Source organism: Leucoraja erinacea, chromosome 6 (genome assembly GCF_028641065.1).
Source record: "Leucoraja erinacea ecotype New England chromosome 6, Leri_hhj_1, whole genome shotgun sequence".
NCBI classification, from domain to species: Eukaryota; Metazoa; Chordata; class Chondrichthyes; order Rajiformes; family Rajidae; genus Leucoraja; species Leucoraja erinaceus.
This window is the reverse complement of record NC_073382.1, coordinates 45,476,150-45,500,708: the sequence shown is the minus strand read 5'-3', so window position 1 is coordinate 45,500,708 and position 24,559 is coordinate 45,476,150. Positions and strand designations below refer to the sequence as shown.

Here is a 24,559-nt window from a genome sequence, read left to right as displayed (position 1 = left end):
AACCAGCAGGTCGAGGAACAGCTTCTTCCCGGCGGCTTTCACTCTACTCAACAACGTACCTCGGTGACTGCCAATCACCCCCCCCCCCCCCCCCCCCCGGACACTTATTATTATTTATTCAAATCAGTTGCTATGTCGCTCTTCCAGGGAGATGCTAAATGCATTTCGTTGTCTCTGTACTGTACACTGACAATGACAATTAAAATTGAATCTGAATCTGAATCTGAGCTAGAGTACAGTTCTGACCTCCCATCTACCTCATTGGAGACCTTTAATCAGACTTCAATGTTCTATCTTGCACTGAATGTTGTACCACTTATCCTGGATCTGTGCATGGCTTGATTGTGTTCATGCATAGTCTTTTCTTTGACTGGATAGCATGCAAACAAAAACTTTTTATGGTACCTCGGTACACATGACAATAATAAACTGAACTCAGATTCTCAATGGGCCGCAGCAGCACTTTACTGCCAGAGAGAGCTGTTCCTTTCAAAGCAAGTTTGACTTGCCAGTTACTCTTACACCAGGATTATCAGAAACATGCTTCAGTTTGGATCTGGATCCAGTCAGGTACTGATTCCCATTATTTTTTACACCCCCAAAAGTGACTCTCGTTCATCTTAAACTAGAGTGGGTATCAGAACAGGGAATGACCTGATTAATCCCATCTGTCCATGCTCCGTCTCCACCAATCCTGGTAATAGCTCATCCAAAAAAAAATGTTCCCCGTGTTTAAATTTGGCATCGGGTGTAACCGTTATTTTATAATGGGCCCATCGGTAAAACAGAGAAAATCAGGAAGCCTTGGTTAGAAGAATGCTGAAATGTGATGAAATTCTGACATCGAAACAGGGGAAGCCAATAGAGGATTTAAACACCACGTGAATTTAAATTTATATTGGAAGATATAAAAGCAAGAAACGTCTCTAACTTGCATACATGCTTCATAATTTCCGATATCAAGGGAAATTCAGAAATACTAGATTGATCAATCTGATTAGCAAAGTTTAAGAAAGAGTTAGACAGGTTCATGGATAGGACAGGTTTGGAGGAATATGGGCCAAAGGCAGACGGATGGGACTAGTGTAGCCGGGACATATTGGCCGGTGTAGTTAAGTTGGGCTGAAGGGCCTGTTTCAACGCTGTATGACTCAATCTCAATAGTCTAACATAAACCAAACATTAATTTAAACTTTGCTAATTGATCGATTGATCAATTTCTGATTTTCCTTTGGACATTGATATGGGGTATTTGATTACCTGGTTGGGTAATTTTATTACCAAACATTGGTAACATTGGTATTTTAAAAACAATTAAAATACCAATCTACTTTAATACAAAACACTGGCATTTTATTTTCAACAGTACAATTAAAATCTTGATTAACTTAATTAATGTTTTTTAAAACCATTACTATTAAATAGCTCAATAACCCTATCTCAAAACGAACATCTTGTAATTGGAGCATGTTGCTATATTTCGAAAGACATCAAGCCATTTTCTACATCTGCCATCTTATTGCCTGAGTATCCTTACCTGCATACGTTTGTGATGTCTGCTCCAGAATAACCTTCCATCTTCTCAGCAATTACTATAACATCAACACCTAAAGCAACATCTACCCCGCGTAAATTGATTTTCAGCAGTTCTGCTCTTCCACTTGCTAATAAGAAAAATATATAGCTTTAAAAACTGCACAGCAAAGTGCAAATTCAAGAAAAACAGTATTAATTGCTCATCAATAAATGCTCAAGAGTCACGGCGGCACGGTAGCGCAGTGATAGAATTGCTGCCTTGCAGCCTCAGGTTCGATCCTGACCATGGATGCTATCTATATGGAGTTTGTACGTTCTACTTGTGACCTGTGTGGGTTTACTTCGGGAGCTCCAGTTTCATCCCGCACTCCAAAGACGTACAGTTTTGTAGGTTAAGTGGCTTGGTAAAATAGTAAATTGTTCCTAGGGTGTGTAGGATAGTGTTAGTGTGCGGAGATCGCTGGTCGGAGCAGACTCGGTGTGCCAAAGGCCCTGTTTCCGCACTTTATCTCTAAATTAAACTAAATTGACTTGAAATATGCTACAGCCTTATTAAGGCACTAATCATAAAAGCCTTAAAATAACAACCTGTTGGCAGGGAAATGTAAACTCTTTTTTCCAGTCTTCTCTTCAAGGCTTCATCTATATCCCATGGAAAATTTGTGGCAGCCAAAACCATCACCATTCTCGATGGATCCTCATTGTCTGAACTACCCCCCACACCTAAAATAATAAAGTACATTAAACATCTTAAACAAAATGTTAATGAACAATTTTCAACATCAGTCAAAAATAAACCATGCATTAATTTAAGTTTTGCTAATTAGATTGATTGATCTAATATTAGTGATTTTCCTTTGGTATCAGAAATTATCAAGAATGCAAGCGTGAGATTTATGCGTGTTTTGTCCCTCATCGCTATCTATTCCACATGATCATGCTTGCCCACAATTTTAGTTATTCAACTAATGTTGTTATCCCTGAGGGGAGCAAATGCAAATATTGATTTATCATAGGTCAATCAACAGAGTAATATTAAGCAAATGTTACGTATCAAATATAAATTGCTTTTCCTTCAACCTCCAAAGCACCCAAACAAATTAACTTTTTCAGGAAACAGAACCATAAGTTTATTTTTTGCAAATGGACAACAAAGGCACAGCAGTAGAGCTGCTGCCGTACTCCGTCAGAGACCCGTGTTCGATCCCGACTATGTGTGCTGTATTATGAAGTTTGCACGTTCTTCCTGTGACAGTGTGAGTTTTATCTGAGTGCTCCGGTTTTCTCCAATAGTCCAGAGACATGCAGGTTTGTAGGTTAATTGGTTGCTGTAAATTGTCCCCAGTATGTAAAACAGAACTAGTGTAAGAGAAATCGCTGGTCGACTCGGACAGGCTCCATGCAGGATAAAATTTCCCGATGTTGGGGGAGTCCAGAACCAAGGGTCACAGTTTAAAAATAAGGGGTTGGCCATTTAGGACTGAGATGAGGAAAAACTTTTTCAACCAGAGAATTGTAAATCTGTGGAATTCTCTGCCACAGAAGGCAGTGGAGGCTAATTCACTGGATATATTCCAGAGACAGTTAGATATATCTCTTAAGTCTAATGGAATCAAGGGATATGGGGAGAAAGCAGGAATGGGGTACTGATTTTAGACGATTAGCCATGATCATATTGAATGGTGGTGCTGGCACGAAGGGTCAAATGGCCCACTCCTGCACCTATTTTCTATGGCTCGGTAGGTCGAAAGGCCTGTTTCCAAACTGTATCACTAAAACTAAACCAAAGGCCTTGAGAAGTATGCAAAGCTATTTCCTGACTCACACCAACTGCTAATTATTTTTAATGAGTTAGTAATATATAATATTCAATTCCAGGAGATAATGGTATTTATATGCAAACAAACAAGCTGCCTTAACTATTATTTGTGTCCAGAAGTCACAATAGTAAATATTTCCACACATAATTTAAAGACAGATGACATACCATCCATCTGAATGAGCAGCTCTGATTTGACTCTGCGGCTGGCTTCATGTTCATCAGAAGTACCTCTGCGACTACAGATGGAATCAATTTCATCGATGAAAATAGTTGTCGGCGCATAATATCGAGCCTGAAGGAAGATCATAAACACATAACATTTGGAAGAGAATGGGTTAATTAGGGACAGTCAGTTTGGTTTTGTGCAATACAGGTCGTGTCTTACTAATTTGATCAAGTTTACTGATAGAAGACAGAGGTTTGTGGTGGAAGGACAATATTTAGGGCGGTGGTCTGTGACCAGTGGAATTCCCCAGGGATCTGTTGGGACCTCTACTGTTTGCAGATGATTCCAAAATCGTTTGGGTCACTGTCTGTGTGGAATGCTGTCAAAGTTTACAGTGGGATATAGATCAGCTACAGAAATGGGTGGAGGACAGGCAGATGGAGTTTAATCCGACCAAGCTTGAGGTGTTGAATTTTGGGACATCGAAAGAGGAAATGGTGCAATTAATGGCATGAGCCTCAAAAGCATTGATGAAATGAATGGCCTAATTCTGCTCCCATGTCTTATAGGGTCCTACTGCACTCCAGCAAGCAAACGTGAATTAGTCAATTGAAAAGAGAATGCAATGATGAACAATAAAATGCAGGATGCAGCAAATATTCCCGAAAATAAATGCGATGGTCAAAAAGTTAGTGGCTGAAAGAAAATCTGATATCTACTGGCAACAAAGCTCAAATTGCTTTCATAGCTTGCAGATGTAATTGAAGCTGGTGATAGTTTTCTGATAGCTGTGAACATCCTTATTAAAGTACAGAGGACATATTGTTCTTTACTAAGGTACAGAAGGGAATCTACCTCGAGCACAATAAATAGCTGGGGTAACTCAGCGGGTTAGGCAGCACCTCTGAAGAATTGGTGACAAAGTTTTGAGTCGGGACCCTTGCTCAGACTGTGTGTGTGTGTGTGTGTGTGTGCGTGTGTGTGTGTGCGTGTGTGTGTGTGTGTGTGGGTGTGTGTGTGTGTGTGTGTGTGAAGAAAGCTGGAAAAGAAACGTTGGATAGATCAAATTCTGGCAAGTGATGGGTGTGTACAGATGGGTGGGTGACAGGTGTAGTAAGTGACAACGGCAGGAAGTGAAAAGACAAAAGGGTACCAGATAAGGAGAGAACAGGACCTTCTGACCCTCGCTTAGTCAACCCATATCATCAATTTCATTCCTCCTCTTCTTTCTTTATCCGACTCCCTTTTGTCTCCTTTTCACCGCTAGCCTTTGTCACTTACTGAACCCATTGCCAACCAGACCCGCTACCTTGTATCCACCTATTACTTTCAGAATTTGACCTACCCTTTCTCTCTTTTCCAACTTTCTTCCCCTCCTCCACCTCTTCTCCCCAACTACCCATGTGCATTAACCCTCTCACCAACTGCGCAATGCAACACTAATAAAATTTACTCAGCAACCATTATGACCATAGCATATATCAGCAGCTTATATACACATTAAAAATAAACTTTACTCACCATTTCAAACAACAACCGAACCAATTTTTCAGATTCTCCCCGATACTTGGAAGTTAACGTGGAGGAGGACACGTTAAAAAACGTTGTACCACACTCTGTAGCCACAGCTTTGGCAAGCATAGTTTTACCTGTTCCTGGTGGTCCAACCATTAGGACCCCCTGTAAGTAATAATATAGAAAGAACATCAGGAGATTTTACTCACAAACTTATGGTTGCATACAACTAAATTCATTAATTCAACATTCAAATGATACTATTTTCTTTGGCTCATTACACACTTAAATGTAAGTGTAGTAACAAAGAGCTGCAGGTGCAGGTTCTGAAGAAGGATCTCAACCCGAAACCTCACCTATCCACGTTCTCCAGAGCTGCTGCCTGACCTGCTGAGTTACTCAAGCACTTTGTGTACTTAAATGCAGGTCTTTACTCTCAATCTCCATCTGCAAGTAACAGAAGACTCCCTACCTTTCTCAGTCTGAGAAGGCAGTTTCTCAGTGCCTTCCATAATGTTTGGGACAAAGACTCATAATTTATTTATTTGCCTCTGTACTTCACAATTTGAGATTTGTAATAGAAAAAAAAAACACATGTAGTTAAAGTGCACATTGTCAGATTTTAATAAAGGCCATTTTTATACATTTTGGTTTCACCATGTAGAAATTACAGCAGTATTTATACATTGTTCCCCCATTTCAGGGCACCATAATGTTTGGCGCAATAATATTTGGCCCAGAGTTTAAATGGTATTTACTTTTACTTTGGAAACTGACTTTTTATATACCTTTCATACCTACAGAAGTACATAGTCACAAATACAGAGGACGATCCCCTACTCCCAATTCCTCTATCTACGCCGCATCTGCGCCAGGCACATGCCGTCAGGGTAGGCAAGGTAGGCAGTGCTTACCCTGACTAAAATTATAAAATGGTCATTATTTTATATATATGAAACATTCCCTATGAGATCGATGCTTCCCTAAGAGATCGATCTTAGGGCAGCATAATTCTCCCGTGCCTTTCATCCGCAGTACATTCAAAACGCGGAAGCATGTGCTCTCACCAGGGTCTCCTCTAAATCCCGTAGCTCTGCTCTCAATCCCCATCCCCCCCTTGTCCTCACCTTCCACCCTACCAGCCGTCACATACAACAGATAATCTTCCGACATTTTCGCCACCTCCAACGTGATCCCACCACTGGCCACATCTTCCCATCTCTTCACCTTTCGGCTTTCTGCAGAGACCGCTCCCTCCGTAACTCCCTGGTCAATACTCCCTTCCCACCCAAACCACCCCCTCCCTTGGTATTTTCCCTTGCAACCGCAGGAAATGCTACACTTGTCGCTTTACCTCCCCCCTCGACTCCATCCAAGCACCCAAGCAGTCTTTCCAGGTGAGGCAACCTCATCTATTGCATCCGCTGTTCCAGGTGTCAACTGCTCTACATAGGTGAGACCAAGCACAGGCATTGCCCAACACCTCCGCTCATACCTACATAAGTCCGCATTTTCTTTCTGTAAAATATACCTTATTCGAGAAATAAATATTTACAATACATGATCCATCCCACATTTTTGTATTTACAATACAAAACTCCATCCGACATTCTTGGAGGCTATACATACATTCAATACAGGTTCCCCAAATCACAATTTTACCCCACATCCTTGCCACTCATGTTGGCACTGGCGTGGAATCCCTTCCCTTATTTTGAGGGGCATCTCCACCACAACCTGCCCCCCATTTTCAGCAGTGGAAGGAACCTCCAAGCTCCAGTTTCTTCCCCACCTTGGCTATTCGCTCCAGCCAATTCTTGTCACACGCCTCAGACCACCCCCCCCCCGAACCAGATTCCCAGCACCTTAAAGAAGTCAGAAGATGGTGAAGGGGACGGAAGATCGGTTGGGCCAGTTGACAAAGAGCATGGCGTCGCTCTTCACCTTGGCTCCCGTGGCCGACTCAAACTGGTCGCAGACGCTAATCAATCTGCGGACCGACCCTGGATCTGAGCAGAAGACGGCGACATCGTCCATAAACAGGGAGGTTTTGACACAGGGAGGAGTGCCCCCACTGCCTGTCAATGTCACTCCTCTTATGCTCGCGTCCTTCCTGATGGACTGAGCAAAAGGTTCAATACAACAGACGAACATGACGGGAGAGAGGGCAACCCTGCCTGACTTCAGACCTGACGGGGAAGCTGTCTGATTCCCACCCATTGATTTGGACTGCACTAGATATCGGTGTAGAGCAGTTGGATACAATTTCTGATTCCCTCTCCAAAGCCCATTTTGGAGAGCCATCCCTCATGTACGTGTGTGATATCCTGTCGAAGGCCTTCTCCTGGTCCAAGCTGACTAGGCAGGTATCCACCCGTCTGTCCTGCACGTAGGCAATGGTATCTCTCAGCAGCTCCAGGCTGTTTGAGATTTTCCTGCCAGATGCAGCACAGGTTTGGATCACCGGTCCCAGAGCAGACTTGGCCCAGTTGGCGATGGCCTTAGACAGGATCTTGTCAAGTCAAGTCAAGTTAAGTTTATTTGTCACATACACATACGAGATGTGCAGTGAAATCAAAGTGGCAATGCTCGCGGACTTTTGTGCAAAAGACAAACAACAAAACAACCAAACAAATTATAAACACAATCATAACACACATATTCTTTTACATAATAAATAATGGAAGGAAAAACGTTCAGTAGAGTTAGTCCCTGGTGAGATAGGATTGTAATCAACATTCAACAATGTGATGGGTCTCCAATTCCTTATATCCTTCATCTCCCCCTTCTGCTTGTAATTTAGGGTGATGCTGCCTTTCCTCATGGAATCTTACATGCTGCCGGCTAGAAGCATGTCGTTGTACACTTCCAGCAGGTCCGGGCCCACCCTGTCCCACAGAGCCGAATACAACTCGGTCAGTAAGCCATCGCTTCCGGGAGTTTTACTCGAGTCAAAGGAGCTAGTCAGCTCCTTTAGGGTCAGTGGTTGGTCCAGACTCTCCCACTGGCTGTCCTCCAAGACCTCCGTGATAGAGGACAGGAAGTTCCGGGAGGCGGTGCTGTCTGTGGCCTTTCTGTCGTACAAATCCATATAAAAGGATTTGCAGATCCTCAGCATGTCCAACTGCAAGAATGTTACCGAGCCGTCCTCCTCCCTAAGGCTGTTCATCACAGAGCTCCCCCTGTGAACCTTATGGAAGAAGAAGCGTGATCACGTCTCATCCTGCTCCACGTGGTGGACTCTGGATCGGAAGATCTTAGAGGATTCAGAGGTAAAGAGCCGAGCTTGCCGGCCCTTCAACTCTCTAAGTTCCTCCCTCACATCCACCCCCTTGACTGCAGAAGGAGCAGTTGCTGCAAATCTGTCTGGAGTTGACACAATTCCATCTGACTCTGTCTTGGTCTCTGAACCCCTTTAATTATAAAGAACATCTTGATGTTCTCTTTGGTTGCTTCCCACCAGTGTGTTGGGGAGTCAAAGAGAGGCTTCACCGTTCTCCAACATGCGTAGTCCCTCTTTTGCTCCTCAATGTTCTCTGGGGTCAACAGCTTCACGTTTAACTTCCATGTCCCTCTGCCTGCCTCCGGTCCTCCTGTAGATGATAGGAAGCCTGAAGGAGGCAGTGGTCAGAGAAGAACACCGGCGTGAGGTTGGTGTGTCTAACCGTGACAGCCTTCGACGTGAAGAGGAAGTCTATCTGCGACCGGACTGAACCGGTTGATCTGGACCAGGTGAACCGCTACTGGGATCCACCTACTGAAGGCGTCGCGCAGCTTTGCGTCTTTTACCATCTCCAGCAGGAGCTTGGATGTGCTGTCCAGTCTGTCCACTGCCTGATCGTCCAGCCGCATCGATGATGCAGTTGAAGTCACATTTAAAAAAAAATAAATACATACATTCCAAACAGGTTCCCCAAATCACAATTTTACACCACACCCTTGCCACTCATGTAGCCCACTGGCGTGGAATCCCTTCCCTTATTTTGAGGGGCGTCTCCACCACACCTTGCCCCCCATGTCCAGCAGCGGAAGGAACCTAGACTGTGGTCCTTCCCCCCGAGCCTTGGCGTTGGCTGCACCGAGCTTCAGTGCGTCCCTCAGCACGTACTCCTGCAGTCTGCAGCGAGCCAGTCGGCAACATTCCCCGACGGACATCTCGCTCCACTGGGTGGTGAACAACGCTCGGGCAGACCAAAGAGGGTCTTTCACCGAGTTGATAACTTTCCAGCAGCACTCGATGTCAGTCTCTGAATGCGTCCCTGGGAACAGTCCATAAATCAGAGTACTCTGTAACGGAGCTGTTCGGAATAAACCGTGACAGGGATCCTTGCAGACCTCTCCAGACTCTCTTTGCAAATCCACACTCTGCAAAGAGGTGGGCAACCATCTCCTCTCCATAGCAGCCATACCGTGCGTTGGTAGTGAGGTTCTGACGGTGCAGGAAGGATCTGACTGGGAGGGCTCCCCTCACCGCCAGCCAAGCCAGGTCTTGGTGCTTGTTGGTGAGTTCTGGCGATGAGGCATTTTGCCAGACAAGCTGGGCAGTCTGCTCTGGGAACCACGCCACAGGATCCATGGAGTCATTTCCCTGCAGTGCCTGCAGGACGTTCCGTGCTGACCACTGCCCGATGGACTTGTGGTCAAAGGTGTTGGTCCGGAAGAACCTTTCCACGAACGACAGATGGTGCGGCAATGTTAAGCTGACAGGCACATTGCGTGGCATCTGCGCCAGGCCCATCCTTCGCAACACCGGGGACAGATAGGACCTCAGAAGGTAGTGACACATGGTGCCCACGTGCCTTGGCTCTACGTTCCGCCTGATGCAGCCACACACGAAGGTGGCCATCAGGGTGACGGCGACGTTGGGCACGTTTTTACCCCTGTTGTCTGCCGTCACACGCATTAACCAACCTGATCTCCCGGTGGTTCAGCACTTCAACTCCCCCTCGCATTCCGAATCCGCCCTCTCTGTCCTCCATGGCCAGTGAGTCCCACCGCAAATTTGAGGAGAAGCACCTCATATTTTGCTCGGGTAGTTTACACCCCAGCGGTATGAACATTGACTTCTCCAATTTCAGGTAGTCCTTGCTTTCTCCCTCCTTCCCCTCCCCTTCCCAGCTCTCCCACAGTCTACTGTCTCCACCTCTTCCTTTCTTTTTCCCGCCCACTCCCCCCCCATCCCCCACATTTTTCTGAAGAAGGGTCTCGACCCGAAACGTCGCCTATTCCTTCCCTCCATAGATGCTGCCTCACCCTCAGAGTTTCTCAAGCAATTTTGTCTACCTTCGATTTTTCCAGCATCTGCAGTTATTTCTTAAATAATGCAGAGGACTTGCAGTTGACTTAACCATAGAAAAACAAAAATATAAAGAATAGAAACAGAATAATTTAAAAGTACTATTTTCTGGGGTTGCAAGAATAGAGCTATGGTACATGTTCAAAAAACGTTAAATGTTATTTGTAACGTTGGTATTTAAAATATGGGAAACTTTGTCTGAAGAATAAATAAATAATGCTATATCTTTACAGATCTCCAGTTATTTGTATTCATATCTAGGCACTACTCACGATGAAGGATATCAAAGTTGTTTACCAGCATCTTACACGAAATGAAAGATTTCAGTTATACCTTATTACCAAAATTTTGAGAATTCTCCTTTCAAGGTAAAAATTAACGCGTCAAAGTAGTATTTAAACTGTGTTTTAAATGGAATAAGCAGGGCTAAACTATTTATTATGACAGGTGTGTTAGGAAACAAGGGGCAGATACATTTCAGATTACAACAAATATCATTTTTACCTTCCAGGGTCGCCTTATTCCTTTGAAAAAGTCTGGCATCCACATTGGTAACACAACTGCTTCTCTCAAAAGCCTTTTAGCATCTTCTAAATCAGCGATATCATCCCTGAATAGAAAATGAAGACGGTTAGTTTTTTAGTTGTGACCAAAATTCAAGTCCTTGCCAAACAATAGTTTAAAGATATTTCAATACCAGTGGACATTGGGATTCCTGGATATTATATCTTTCTCCAGTACATCAACTAGATCTTTATCATAACCAGTTCCATCAAATTTCTTCCCATCCGCATCTCCTGCTGCTTCCTGTGGATTTCTTCTACCCTGTATTCAAGGTAACAAGATCATTATTGCTATTTTTTCGCTGTTCAGCAAATACATTAAATACAACAAGTATATTCAACAACCTTGCATTAAAAGCATGTACTCTCATTTCAGTCACACCTTCCTTCCACCTTCACTGTTCTCCATTGTGCAGTGTGGCTGTTCAATTGCATTAAAAGAGATGAACTTAGACTAAGGCCTGGAGGTTCAATATTAGGCATCATGAGGCACAGAGGACGCCAGCAGTAACAGAAGAAATATAAACCACTACCACCAGAAACATACACCACCACGATTACCTGGGATAACACAATATTCAATTGCAATCAATTCAGATATACTATAGATGCTGAGATGTTACAGTGCCCGCCATAATGCTTGGGCCAAAGACCCATCATTTATATAATTGCCTCTGTACTCCACAATTTGAGATTTATAATAGAAAAAAATCACATGTGGTTTAGTTTCTTTAAGTTTAGTTTAGAGATACAGTGCGGAAACAGGCCCTTCGGCCCACCGGGTCTGCGCCGACCAGTGATCCCCGCACATTAACATTACCCTACACCCACTAGGGACAATTTTTACATTTACCAAGCCAATTAACCTACAAACCTGTACGTCTTTGGAGTGTGGGAGGAAACCGGAACACACGGAGATAACCTACACAGGTCAGGGGGAGAACGTACAAACTCCGTACAGACAGCACCCGTAGACTGGATCGAACCCGGGTCTCCGGCGCTGCATTTGCTGTAAGGCAGCAACTCTACCGCTGCGCCACCGTGACCGCCCCTGCGCTACTGTGACCGCCAAGGTTAAAGTGCACATTGTCAGATTTTATTAAAGGGTATTTTCATACATTTTGCAATCACCATGTAGAAATTACAGCTGTGTTTATACATAATTCCCCATTTCAGTGCACCATAATGTTTGGGACACATGGCTTCACAGGTGTTTGTAATTGGTCAGGCGTGTTTAAATACCTCCTTAATGCAGGTATAAGAGAGCTCTCAGCACCTAGTCTTTCCTCCAGTCTTTCCATCACCTTTGGAAACTTTTATTGCTGTTTATCAACATGAGGTAGGTATGTTACAATATTTACCTTCAGCGGCGCTGCAGTTCTGCCACTGGCCGTGTGCGCAACTTTGGCGCCTTTGAGGGGAGGGGCGGGTTTAAAATGCCGTTTTCTCCTGCCTGTCCAAGATATATTTTCTCGGGCTGCTAGCTGATGCTGAAAAATCGGTCCAACTTGCGTTCTTGGAAGTTTTTTTTTTTTTTTAATCGCGGGACAATTCAATCGCTAGAGTAAAATAAAAAAGCCACTTCTAACGCCGTCAACGCCGACAACAGGACGGATCTCACGTAGGGGACAAAACATAAGATAAGTCGTTAATTTTACATATAAACTTGCTTCTTAGGATGATTTTAATCAAAATTTCCTAGGCGAAAATTTGATTATGGCCCTATACGAACCGGCAGTGTTTTTCCTGCCGATATGGGGTTCAAATTCACTGCAACCGCAACGTTCCAATCGATCGCGTTCCGCAAAAACCCACTCGCAAGATGATTTAAATGGCCATTAATTTACGGGAATTAAACATTAAACTCCTTCCATTTGGCCTATAAATTCATGATGAGATTTTAAAATCATGTAATATTGTGAATTATTGTGTGAATGTTATTTGGACACTTAGGCTATTTAAAAATGTTAAAGATGTTTTGATCTAGGAATTGAATGTTGTAATTAGCTACAATTAGGTAACTAACTAATTATATGCTTTAATTTCAGGTCATCCAAGTAAGATTGTTTCATATTTGTTTCAGAATGCTTCAAACTATAATAACTGATCATGTCTTTCAGCTCTCTTAATTTTTAAGAAAGTTATGGGCTTTTGACTGTCCTCGATCACAGCTTTTGTGTTAACTCAATGGAAAAGCAATAGGGAACAAGATGCTAATTTCCGAGTTTGAAAATGGCCATAACCTTTTTTAATACTGAAGATATGAAAGTGAATTAGGTGTCAAATTAAACTTCTTTTTATGCTTTAGCTGATGGGATAAATTGCAGACCTGATTTTTTTAATCTCAACATTTTGTAACATTGCTACATGAGGACCAAATTTGTGCCAATGAAAGTCAAAGAAGCCATTATGAGACTGAGAAAGAAGAATAAAACTGTTAGAGATATCAGCCAAACCTTAGGCTTATCAAAATGAACTGTTTGAAACATCATTAAGAAGAAAGAGAGCACTGGCGAGCTTACTAATCGCGAAAGGACTGGCAGGCCAAGGAAGACCTCTACAGCTGATGACAGAAGAATTCTCTCTATAATAAAGAAAAATCCCCACACACCTGTCCGACAGATCAGAAACACTCTTCAGGAGTTGGATGTCGAATTGTCATTGACTACCGTCCGCCGTAAGAAGACTTCATGAACAGAAATACAGAGGCTACACTGCAAGATGCAAATCACTGGTTAGCCGCAAAAATAGGATGGCAGGCTAGTTTGTCAAGAAGCACTTAAAAGAGCAACCAAAGTTCTGGAAAAAGGTCTTGTGGACAGATGAGCCAAAGATTAACCTATCAGAGTGATGGCAAGAGCAAAGTATAGAGGAGAGAAGGAACTGCCCAAGATCCACAGCATACCATCTCATCTGTGAAAGTGGGGGTGTTATGGCCTGGGCACGTATGGTTGCTGAAGGTACTGGCTCATTTATCTTCATTGATGATACAACTGCAGATGGTAGTAAGTGTAGAAGACACATCCTATCTGCTCAAGTTCAAACAAATGCCACAGAACCCATTGACCGACGGTTCATTCCACAGCAAGACAATGATCCCAAACATACTGCTAAAGAAACTGAGTTTTTCAGAGCTAAAAAAAGGTCAATTCTTGAGTGGTCATGTCAATCACCCGATCTGAACCCTATCGAGCATGCCTTTGATATGCGGAAGAGAAAACTGAAGGGGACAAGCTCCCAAAACAAGCATAAGCTAAAGATGGCTGCAATACAGGCTTGGCAGAGCATCACCAGAGAAGACACCCAGCAACTGGCGATGTCCATGAATCGCAGACTTCAAGCAGTCATTGCAAGCAAAGGATATGCAACAAAATACTAAACATGACTACTTAATTTACTTTCATTGCTGTGTCCCAAACATTTTGATGCCCTGTAGTGGGTGGGACTATAAACACTGCTGTAATTTCTACATGGTGAAAAATGTATAAAAATGGCCTCTATTAAAATCTGACAATGTGCACTTAACCACATGTGATTTTTTTCTATTAAAAATCTCAAACTGTGGAGTACAGAGGCAAATAGATAAATGATGGGTCTGTGTCCCAAACATTATAGAGGGCACTGTATGTTACAGTTGTACAAGACGTTGGTGAGACCACATTTAGTGTATGGTGTTCAGTTTTGGTCACATGCTATAGGAAAAATGCTGTTAAGCTGGAAAGAGTGCAAAGAAGATTTGAGCATGTTGCCAGGACTTGACAGCCCTAACTAAAGGAGGACTTTAGGCAGACTGGACTTTATTCCTTGGAGCGCAGGAGGATGAGGGGTGATCTTATAAAGATGTATAAATAAAAGATCATGAGGGGAATAGATAGAGTAGATGCACAGAATATTTTACCCAGACTAAGAAGTAAATAAAATGTGATAAGCACACCCCTCAAAATGCAAGGCATGGTGGCCCACGTTCATAGAATGACATAATGTGACAGAAGGGGGGAAACAAATGTGGAAAAAAAATTACAACTATCCATTTTGAAAAAAAATGTTTTAAGTTTCAACAAACCGTGTCAAATAACCAAACATAATGATTGATTATATATAATTTTTTGACGAGTTCTACAAGATAATTTACAAGCAGGGTCACATTTTTACCTTGTCATCTTTCCCTCTAACTCTGGAATCGCCAGTGTATTTGCTGCTCGGCTTTTCAGCTCTACCAGCCTGCTGACCTCGACCTACAACTCCTCGTGCCTGGACAACCGGCGACTCTTTGCGCAAGCATTTAACCTCACGATTTTGCCTCTTCATCAAAGGAGTTCTGTGAAATTCAACGCGTAAAAGTTATGCATTCCCGTAACAAAGTGTAACGAGCAACCCGTGTTCTTAAAGAGACAGTGGCATCTGATTACTGTGGGGACGTTCAGTGGGAATGAGATGCCAGAGGAAGAGTTGAGGCAGGTACAATAACAACACTTAAAAGATACTTGGACAGGTAAATAATAGGAGGGGTTGAAAGGAATATGGGGCCAAATGTGGAAAAATCTGTCTAGAGTAGATGGAGCACCTTGGTTAGCATGGGCCTGAGGGGCAGAAGGACCCGTTTCTATGATTCTAACTTGCGGAGGCAGTAAATCTTCTACATGCTAGATAAAATCTGATGCAGGATGCCGCAAATCAACAGTTGTCACTGAAATAAAATTCACATCATTCTTTATGTGTAGAAAGGAATTGTAGATGCTGGTTTATACTGAAGATAGCACAATGTGCTGAAGTAACTCAGTAAAACACGAATAGGTGATATTTCGATTCTGAGGAAGAGTTCCGTCCCGAAAAGTAATCTATTATTTTTGTCCAAAGGTGCTGCCTGACCAGCTGAGTTACTCCAGCACTTTGTGGCTATCTATTAGTTCTTCATGGTCAACCTTCGCCAAAGTTGTGAATGTGATAGTTATCATTGTGATTCCTTTATTGTGACAGTGTAAAAACCTCAGACTTATTAACCCATCATTGAACATAATTTAATTTTCTAGCACCTCAATATCTTATCTGTATTTCCATAGTTTTTGTAGCATTGTTTTCCTTATAGTACTGATAAAGAAACAAGTTATACTTAGTTTCCAAATAGAATTAGTGCAAGTGCAATTCATAAACTTTACAGAATGAACACTGTTTGCACACCTGTGCTCAACTGGAATAGGTGGTGGCCAAATGCTGGGATCCCTGGAAGGCTCATCTTGCTGAGGTGCAGAGAAATCAGTTGTCGGTTTCTCTACCCTAAAGCTTTCCAAAGTGTTCACAATGCTCTTCACCTGCTCATACTCTTCAACCAACTCCTGCCGCACCTGCAGAACAAAACTCAGTTCAGTGCACAATTTCGGAGACAGAATTTCTTTGCATCCTTCTTAAAGACTACATTTATATTTAGTTTAGTTTAGAGATACAGCATGGATACAGGCCCCTTGGCTCACCGAGTCCATGCCGACCAATGATCACCCATACACTAGCTCTATGTTATCCCAGTTTTGCATTGAACACAATAGGGACAATTTACTGAAGCCAATTAACATTCAAACCTGTATGCCTTTGGAGTGTGGGAGGAAACCAGAGCACCCGGGGAAAACCCATGCGGTCAAGGGAGAACGTGCAAACCTTACACACACTCCATAGTCAGGATCAAACCCAGGTCTCTGGCGCTGTAAGGCAGCAACTCTACGGCTGTGTCACTGTGCCAAAAGTTTTAATTTAATAACCCGTGCATTCAAATTATATCACTCTGGCATTTATTTTGGAAAGTAGCAAGTCAAGATAGTTTAAAGCTTTTTTTTGTTACGTGCTATCCAGTTAGCGAAAAGACTATACGTGATTACAATAAAGATGTCCAAATGGCATGCAGTGCAGCCTTTCTATTTAATCCAGCTAATAACCGAATAGGGATAAGATGTTATAGTAAACACCAAATGAGTTATTCTAGTTTGTGTTTGGCCTCAGAAGACCAAGGACAGACAAGTTGGTGTTGATGTGGGGATGGGAATAGGGAGGGGTGTTGAAAGGACCAGCAGCTCAGCATGACTGATGCAGAAGAGTGCGTATACTTGGTTTTACTGATGTAAAGGCCATGCCGCAAGCACCAAATGAATATCTGCCTTATCTGAAATGGTTGTTTAGGTCCCTGGATGGTGGTGAAGGTGAAAAAAGGACATTTTGCCATGAACTGCTTACCCGTACCAAAGTGAAAATGTGTGACTGACATAAGAAAAAAAGGTATTGCTCCTCTTACAGTTCAAATGGAATATGTTTTATGTGGTCACTTCCATTTTATACAGGGAGCTTCAATGGATAGAGTTAGCATGTGGGATCAAGGCAAATAAAGGCCTATATATATATATATATTCCATATATATATATATGGAATTAATCACCAGTAGGGGAAAGCCAGAAAAGCTACTGGAAGCAAAGAATGAGATGCAATGCGAGATGCACGTCATGTTCTGAATGCAATGTTTTCAATATCTCACCATCTTTGCTAAGCAACCAGCAGGCAATAGAGGTAGTCAAAGAATACCTAAACAACCACCAAATTAAAATACAAGGCTGGAAGAAATTTCGTAATGAAAATCATACCTGCAACCATTTCACCTTTAATGCTGGATCACGTATTAAATGAGTGTGCTTCTGAATCTGCTGGATCACTCCTTGGTAGTAAACCATTGAAGAATCATAGTTTCCTAAAAGGGCATACTCTCTCCCTTTCTTCACATTATCATAAATTTCTGCTAAACTCATGGTATTCCACGCACCTGAAAGATTAAAAGTATTAGGAAATCAAATTACATGCTTTAAAGTCCATGTTTCTATTCGGAGAATTACGGTTGCAGGTCCGCACAAGAAATAGAAGCAAGACTGAGCTAGTCGGTCCTTGGTGACTGCTCTGCCTTGCAATGAAATCAGAGTTGAGCGCCACTTTCATGCACTACTCTCCAATCCCTCACTTTCCTTATTATCTAAGAATGCATTGCTATCTCTTGAATATACTCAGGGACTGATTCCCTAGCACTCATGAATGGGGAAATGCAGCATTACACTACCTTCCAGTTGAAAAATGTTTGTGTTAAATGGCTAATCTATTTGGACACTGTAACGTGTAGGAAGGAACTGCAGATGCTGGTTTAAACCGAAGATAGACACAAAATGCTGGAGTAACTCAGCAGGACAGGCAGCATCTCTGGAGAGAAGGAATGTGTAACGTTTCGGGTCGAGACCCTTATTCAGTCTGAAAAGGGCCTTGACATGAAATGTCACCCATTCCTTCTCTCCAGAGATACTGCCTGTCCCACTGAGTTACTCCAGCATTTTGTGTCTATCTTTGGAGATTGCGGCCCTTGGTTTTAGACACTACATCCAAGGAAACATAAAGTCCACATCCACTCTGTCAATCCCTTAAAGAATACTGCAATGAGATAATTTATTTTCTTCTAAAGTCAAGGCAGCAATTTTCTTCATGCGACAACCCACAAAATGTCACTGTGTCTGTCAGTCCCAAGTATATTTTTCCTTGGGCAAGGAGAGCAGGTATGTATACAATATTACAATATTCTCTGAGTGAAATACTGTTACAACATTATGATCCTAGCTTTGTACTCGAATCCTCTTGCAATAAAAGCTAAAATATTGTTTGCCTTCTTAATTGTTCGCTGAAACTGTGTTTCATTAAAAAGTTTTCTGACATTTCACATTTCTTATGTTATATTTCATCAACATTCAGTTAGCCTGTTTACATCCCCCCCAAGGACCTTCTGCATCTCAACCTACACTATCACCTAATTGCAGGGCTCGAAATTAGCGGTTGCCCGGGTGCCACTGACCACCCAAAGTGCCGCCGGGCAACCTAAACGCCAACTCATTTTGCCCAGCTTGGCACGCAGATACTGTTTGATACCGAAGATAGACACAAAAAACTGTAGTAACTCAGCAGGTCAGGCAGCATCTCTGGAGAAAAGGAAAGTGACGTTTTGTATCTTGCGTGGGAAAGATACTAAGTGTGGCATGACGGAGGGTCGGAGCGAATGACGGGCCCCGAACAGCAGCAGCAGCGGCGACTCCATCTCCTCCTCCTCCCGCCCCCCGCCCGCCCTGTTAGTGGCCGCTGCTGCCACTCCGCTAACGTCGCTTTCAAAACAAACCCTGCCGCACGGCGAGGCCAGGAGGAGGGAGGGAGGGAGTGAGTGAGGGAGTGAGGGAGGGAGGGAGGGGGTGGACCCCTTCCGCCGTCTGAAGCGTCTGCACCGCTCGGCCCCGCACCTTCCTGTTGGTTGGCGGAGGAGGGGAGGTGGTGGTGAGATCCCAACTGCCTCCCCCTTTGGCGGCGGCACTTGGCAATGGACAGGCAGGGGCGGAGGGGGGGGGGGGGGGGGGGGGGGGGGGGGGGGGGGGGGGGGGCAGAGACGTCGGGAGTCAGACTGGAGCGGTGCCCCCAGACCCACAGCCAGCGCAGAGAAGCAGCGCTAAACTCAGCTCAACTCAGCCTGTCCTGCCAGGTTATCCCTGCCTGGATTTACGAGAAATATGTCATCAGCAAACCTGAACATGGTGCATTTGACTACTTCATCTAAATCAATGATACAGACCGTGAACAATTAGGCTTCAGATCCAGCTGGATGTGCTTCCACTCCGTTTTCAAGCAGAAACTAATGCGGATTTGGATCTGGTACTACAAGTTGTACAGTACAGGTCTAAAGAAATGTAATTTCTGTCTTGGCTCTCTTCTGTGCCCAAAGTACTCCCCTAACCCTTCATTTCATCCTTTGAAACTATAACTTAAAATTGACTGAACTAACTTACAGAAAGGTTTTCCCAATTAGAAACTCTTCATAACATTAAATGTTTCCAAATTCACCGCTTCAGTATATGGAAGAAAATCACGATTGAACTTTCATAATGTGGCTATACATTAGGCATCTCTGTTCATCCCAATCTATTGGAACACGATTTCAAACACTGCAACATACATCCTACAGAGAATGATTTTCCTGGAACAGTGGTGGCGATAGCAAGACAAATCTCCAACGGTAATCGCACAACAAATTAACTTAATAGACGGCACTGTTTATTGCCTTTGTGCATCTCCATGGCTGGATGGAAGGACCGGAGGGAAGCTGTCAAGCCAGTCCCTGCTTGTCCCCCGAGGAGTGGAGAACCGGAGAAGAGGATGGAGGGACAGTGGTCGTGAGAGCAAGGGCTGGTAGAATAGAATAGAATAGTTTCTTTATTGTCATTGTAACATGAACCATGTACAACGAAATTTAAAAATGTCAGCCAGTCAGTGCACCATTCAAACATTTCTAAAAGCTAACGATACATACAAGATAAAATATTAAAAGATAAACAACTAAAATAAATATCATGAAAATAGCACGCATAAACACCCAACCCTCCATCCTTCTGTCGATTTCACAGTGTACCACAGTCCCTTAGTCTGTATCGCCCCTGCGTTCCTTGGCGGCTACATTTAGTGCTTTTATAGCAGTGGGGTAAAAACTGTTTTTTAGTCTGTTCGTCCTTGTCCTTGTAGATCTGTACCGTCTGCCTGACGGCAACAGTTAAAACAGGGAGTGTCCGGGGTGGGAAATGTCCTTTATGATACTCTGGGATTTTTTGATGCAGCGGGAACTGTGTAAGTCCTCCAAGGTAAGGAGAGGGCAGCCGACAATCCTCTGGGCGTTGTCAATGGCCCTCTGGAGTGCTTTCCTCTGAGCCGCTGTGCAGCTGGTGTACCACACGCATACACAGTATGTTAGTATGCTCTCAATGGAGCACCGATAAAAGGACAGCAGCAGTCTCTGAGTGATGTTATTCTTCCTGAGCACCCTCAGGAAGTGCAGTCTCTGCTGGACCTTTTTTCAGCAGCGCAGAGGTGTTCACGCTCCACGTCAGGTCCTCCTCAATATGGATTCCCAGGAAGCGGAAATCCGCCACCCTCTCCACACAGTCCCCTCTGATAATCAATGGTACCATGTCCGTTTTATTCTTCCTAAAGTCTATTATTAATTCCTTTGTCTTTAAGGTGTTGACGAGCAGGTTATTTTCTTCACACCACACGGTCAGCTGCTCCGCCTCATCCCGGTAGGCGTACTCGTCCCCCCCGGAGATGAGTCCCACCACCATAGTGTCATCCGCAAATTTGACAATGGTGTTGCTGTGGTGGGCGGGGGTGCAGTCACGTGTGTAGATGGTGTAGAGCAGGGGGCTCAGTACGCAGCCCTGTGGAGAGCCGGTACTGAGGCTGAGGGCCGTGGATGTATGATGGCCCACTCTGACTCTCTGGCTGCGACCCGACAGGAAGCTATTTATCCACATGCAGGTGGAGTGTGGAAGTCCCAAGTTCCCCAGTTTGTGGGGAAGGATGGTATTAAAAGCAGAGCTGTAGTCCACAAAGAGCATCCGCACGTAGCTCCCCCGCTGCTCCAGGTGAGACAGTGCAGCATGGAGAGCTGTGGCTACAGCGTCCTCTGTAGATCTATTTGCTCTGTACGCAAACTGGTGGGGGTCAAAGCTTCGGGGCAGGAGTGATGTGATATGACCCCGGACCAGTTTTTCAAAACACTTCATCACCACTGGTGTGAGTGCGACTGGCCGGTAGTCGTTGAGGCTGGAGATGTTGGGTTTTTTGGGCAAGGGGACTATGGTGGAAGACTTCAGACAGGGTGGAACAGTGGACTGGGCCAGAGACTGGTTAAAAATCCTCGTAAAGACTCCAGCCAGCTGGTCTGCACAGTCTTTCAGCACGTGTCCAGAGACGCCGTCGGGTCCAGTAGCCTTCCTTGGATTGATGGCCCGCAGCGTGCGCCTCACCTCATGCTCCTCTATCTTGAGGGTTAGGCTGCTGTGGACCATGTGCTGTGATGTGGCTGTCTCGGGTGGCTCCACTCAAAGTGAGCAAAGAAGTGGTTCAGCTCCTCTGCCAACGAGGCGTCACCTTCAACAGCTCCAAGGTTGGTCTTATAGTTGGTGAGATACTGGATCCCCTGCCACACCTGCCTGCTGTTGTTACTGTCCAGATGGTCCTCTATCTTCCTCCTGTAGTTTGATTTGGCCTCTCTGATGCCTCTCTTCGGGTTAGCTCGGGCCGTGCTGTATAAAGCCCTATTGCCAGACCTAAAAGCGGTGTTCCTCTCTTTCAACAGCCGCTGGACCTCCCGGGTCATCCAGGGCTTCTGGTTGGGGTAGACCCGGATGCGTTTGTCCACTGTGACAGTGTCCATGCAGTTTTTAATGTAACACAGTACACTGTCTGTGAACACCTCCAGGTCCTGGTGTTCAAACACCTCCCAGTTGGTCCTGTCGAAGCAGTCCTGCAGCTGCTGAGAAGCACCATCAGGCCAGGTTGTGATGGTCTTTGTAATAGTAGGAGCGGTTTTCCTGAGGGGGGCATATGCAGGAATTAAGAGCAGGGACATATGGTCAGACTGGCCCAGGTGTGGTAGTGGTCTAGCCCTGTAGCCCAGCTTGATGTTGGAGTAGACCTTGTCCAGTGTGTTAGCTCCTCTTGTAGCACATTTAACATGCTGGTAGAATTTGGGGAGCATTTTCTTCAAGTCCGCTTGATTAAAGTCCCCTGCTATGATGTGAACACCAGTAGAAGAGTGATCCGGTAGAAGACAGGTAGAAGAGTGATCCGGAGTCTTACCTTCCGTACCCACAAGATCAGCTGTGGGAGGAGCTTCCAGGGCAGAAAGGCCGAAGATGGCCAGGTGAGCAGAGGGACGACGGTTCGTTGGACAATCTGGACAGAGGTGAGGACAGCTGGAGTAGCCTAGGGCACATCTGGATCGGCAGCCACTCTAGAAGAGAGAGGGCCCAGACCGGACTTTGAAAATGGCACCAAAACCTGGTGACTCTTGCATGCAGTCTCAGTGGACTATTTATATGTACTTAGTACTAATCAGGGATTGTGTTTATGTATGGCAATATTTTACTGAACTGTATGCAAAAAAAAAGAATTTCACTGTATTGTATGTACATGTGACAAAGAAGAACCATTGACCATGGCTGCACTGCTGTGTGCTATAGAGTCATACAAAGTGGAAACAAGCCCTTGGACCCAACTTGTCCCCATAGAGCATCATGTCCCATCTACACTATTCCCACCTGCCTGCGTTTGGCCCATATCCCTCTAAACCTGTCCTATCCATGTACCTGTCTAAATGTTTCTTAAACGTTGGAGTACCTGCTATAGCTACCTCCTCTGGCAGCTCGTTCCATACACCCACCACCCTTTGTGAAAAAGTTCCCCGTCAGATTCCTATTAAATCTTTCTCCTCTCACCTTAAACCTATGTCCTGTGGTACTCGATTCCCCTACTCTGGGACAGATAATCTGTGTGTTTACCCGATCTATTCCTCTCATAATTTTGTAGATCACCCCTCATTCTCCTACACACCAAGGAATAAAGCCCCAGCCTGCACTCTAAGGACTAGAGTCCTAGCCTACAGCCTGCTGTTTATGGGGGTTATCAATCTATTCATAAATTATTAAACATAATATTGTATTATTATGGTCATAATATATTATCTGTGCATAACATTTGCAGGTCTGTAACGCTGCTGCAAGTAAGAATGACATTGTCCCGTTCTATGACAATTTAACTGCCTCACACACACACACAATGGGCACCGCCCTCCTCACTGTAACCCGAGATTGTTTCTTCCCGGCGCATCCCGTCTCCAGGGCAACCACCGCCCCTCAAGGCAATAAAAACCGAGAGCAGGCGAGGAGACGCTCAACCTTACTCGACTTAATTTACCTCGAACTTTCAATTCACTCATCGTTTGCAACGTTCAGTTTCATGCAGGTGGTGGACGGGCGGCAGTGGCATGCTGGGTGTTGTAGTCCGGTGGGCAGCGGCCGCCAGCGGAGTACGGCCCCAGGACTACAACCCCCACAAGCCTGCGCGGCGGCCCGGCTTCCAACTGCGGGGCGGCGACTAGGCCGCGGGGGGGGGGGGGGGGGGAAGAGTTGCCGCTCTATATATGAAGCTCGGCTGCGTAGGGTGGGGGTTTTACATGCCGATCTGACCGCTTCACCCCACTCGTCTGCCTTCCCCTTCACCATTACCTCCCCTCGCCCTGGTTGCGGGCAGAGACCCGACCTCCGTTACCTGCAGGGCTGCCGGCGCCCAGCCGCTCCCCGTCCGTTATCCCGTTACCCCGGCAGCGGGCGCGATGGAACCCACACGTCAATCACAGGCACTCCTCTGACCAATCAGCGCTGGCGCCCTGCACGGGCCCGGGAGCATTGTCTGCAAATCAGTGCAACGATGCAAATCGATATAAACAGCGCAATATTAACCAAATATCTTTGATATTAACAGCATACAACCCGCACAATGCAATGGGAACAATGCAATCCAATAGGAATAATATAATACAGTGCAATATAAACAATGCAATAGGAACAGCGCAACACTATGCAATGTAATAGGAACAATGGGAACTTGGCCTTGCAACCATCCAAAGTAATCTGGATGTTTGCTACTGTCTAAGGATGTCAAAAAACTTTTAAACGTACAGCCAAAAATTGAAGAGACACAAAGTGCTGGAGTAGCTCAGCAGATCGAGAACCTTCTTCAAGCCTATCCATGTTCTTCAGAGATGCTGCCTGACCTG

The 24,559-nt window shown here is 44.6% G+C and overlaps 1 protein-coding gene across 3 annotated transcripts in view; it reads right to left on the bottom strand.

Annotated features, from left to right (window-relative positions):
* The window catches only part of katnal1 (katanin p60 subunit A-like 1), a 28,889-nt gene extending 4,578 nt beyond the window's left edge, over window positions 1-24,311 (bottom strand). The window contains exons 1-10 of one of the 3 annotated variants that reach the window (XM_055636882.1): window positions 24,052-24,311; window positions 17,520-17,695; window positions 16,077-16,240; window positions 15,051-15,216; window positions 11,033-11,160; window positions 10,840-10,945; window positions 5,046-5,204; window positions 3,524-3,650; window positions 2,125-2,259; window positions 1,538-1,664 (exon numbers count right to left, since the gene is read on the bottom strand). In XM_055636882.1, coding sequence (XP_055492857.1) covers window positions 1,538-1,664; window positions 2,125-2,259; window positions 3,524-3,650; window positions 5,046-5,204; window positions 10,840-10,945; window positions 11,033-11,160; window positions 15,051-15,216; window positions 16,077-16,240; window positions 17,520-17,681 — 1,274 coding nt within the window. In that variant the 5' untranslated portion in view covers window positions 17,682-17,695; window positions 24,052-24,311. Of the gene's footprint in view, window positions 1-1,537; window positions 1,665-2,124; window positions 2,260-3,523; window positions 3,651-5,045; window positions 5,205-10,839; window positions 10,946-11,032; window positions 11,161-15,050; window positions 15,217-16,076; window positions 16,241-17,519; window positions 17,696-22,581; window positions 22,712-23,697; window positions 23,784-24,051 lie in introns of those variants that run through there. The other 2 variants (XM_055636881.1, XM_055636883.1) reach the window with 2 other exon arrangements.
* Window positions 24,312-24,559: the final 248 nt, after the last annotated feature.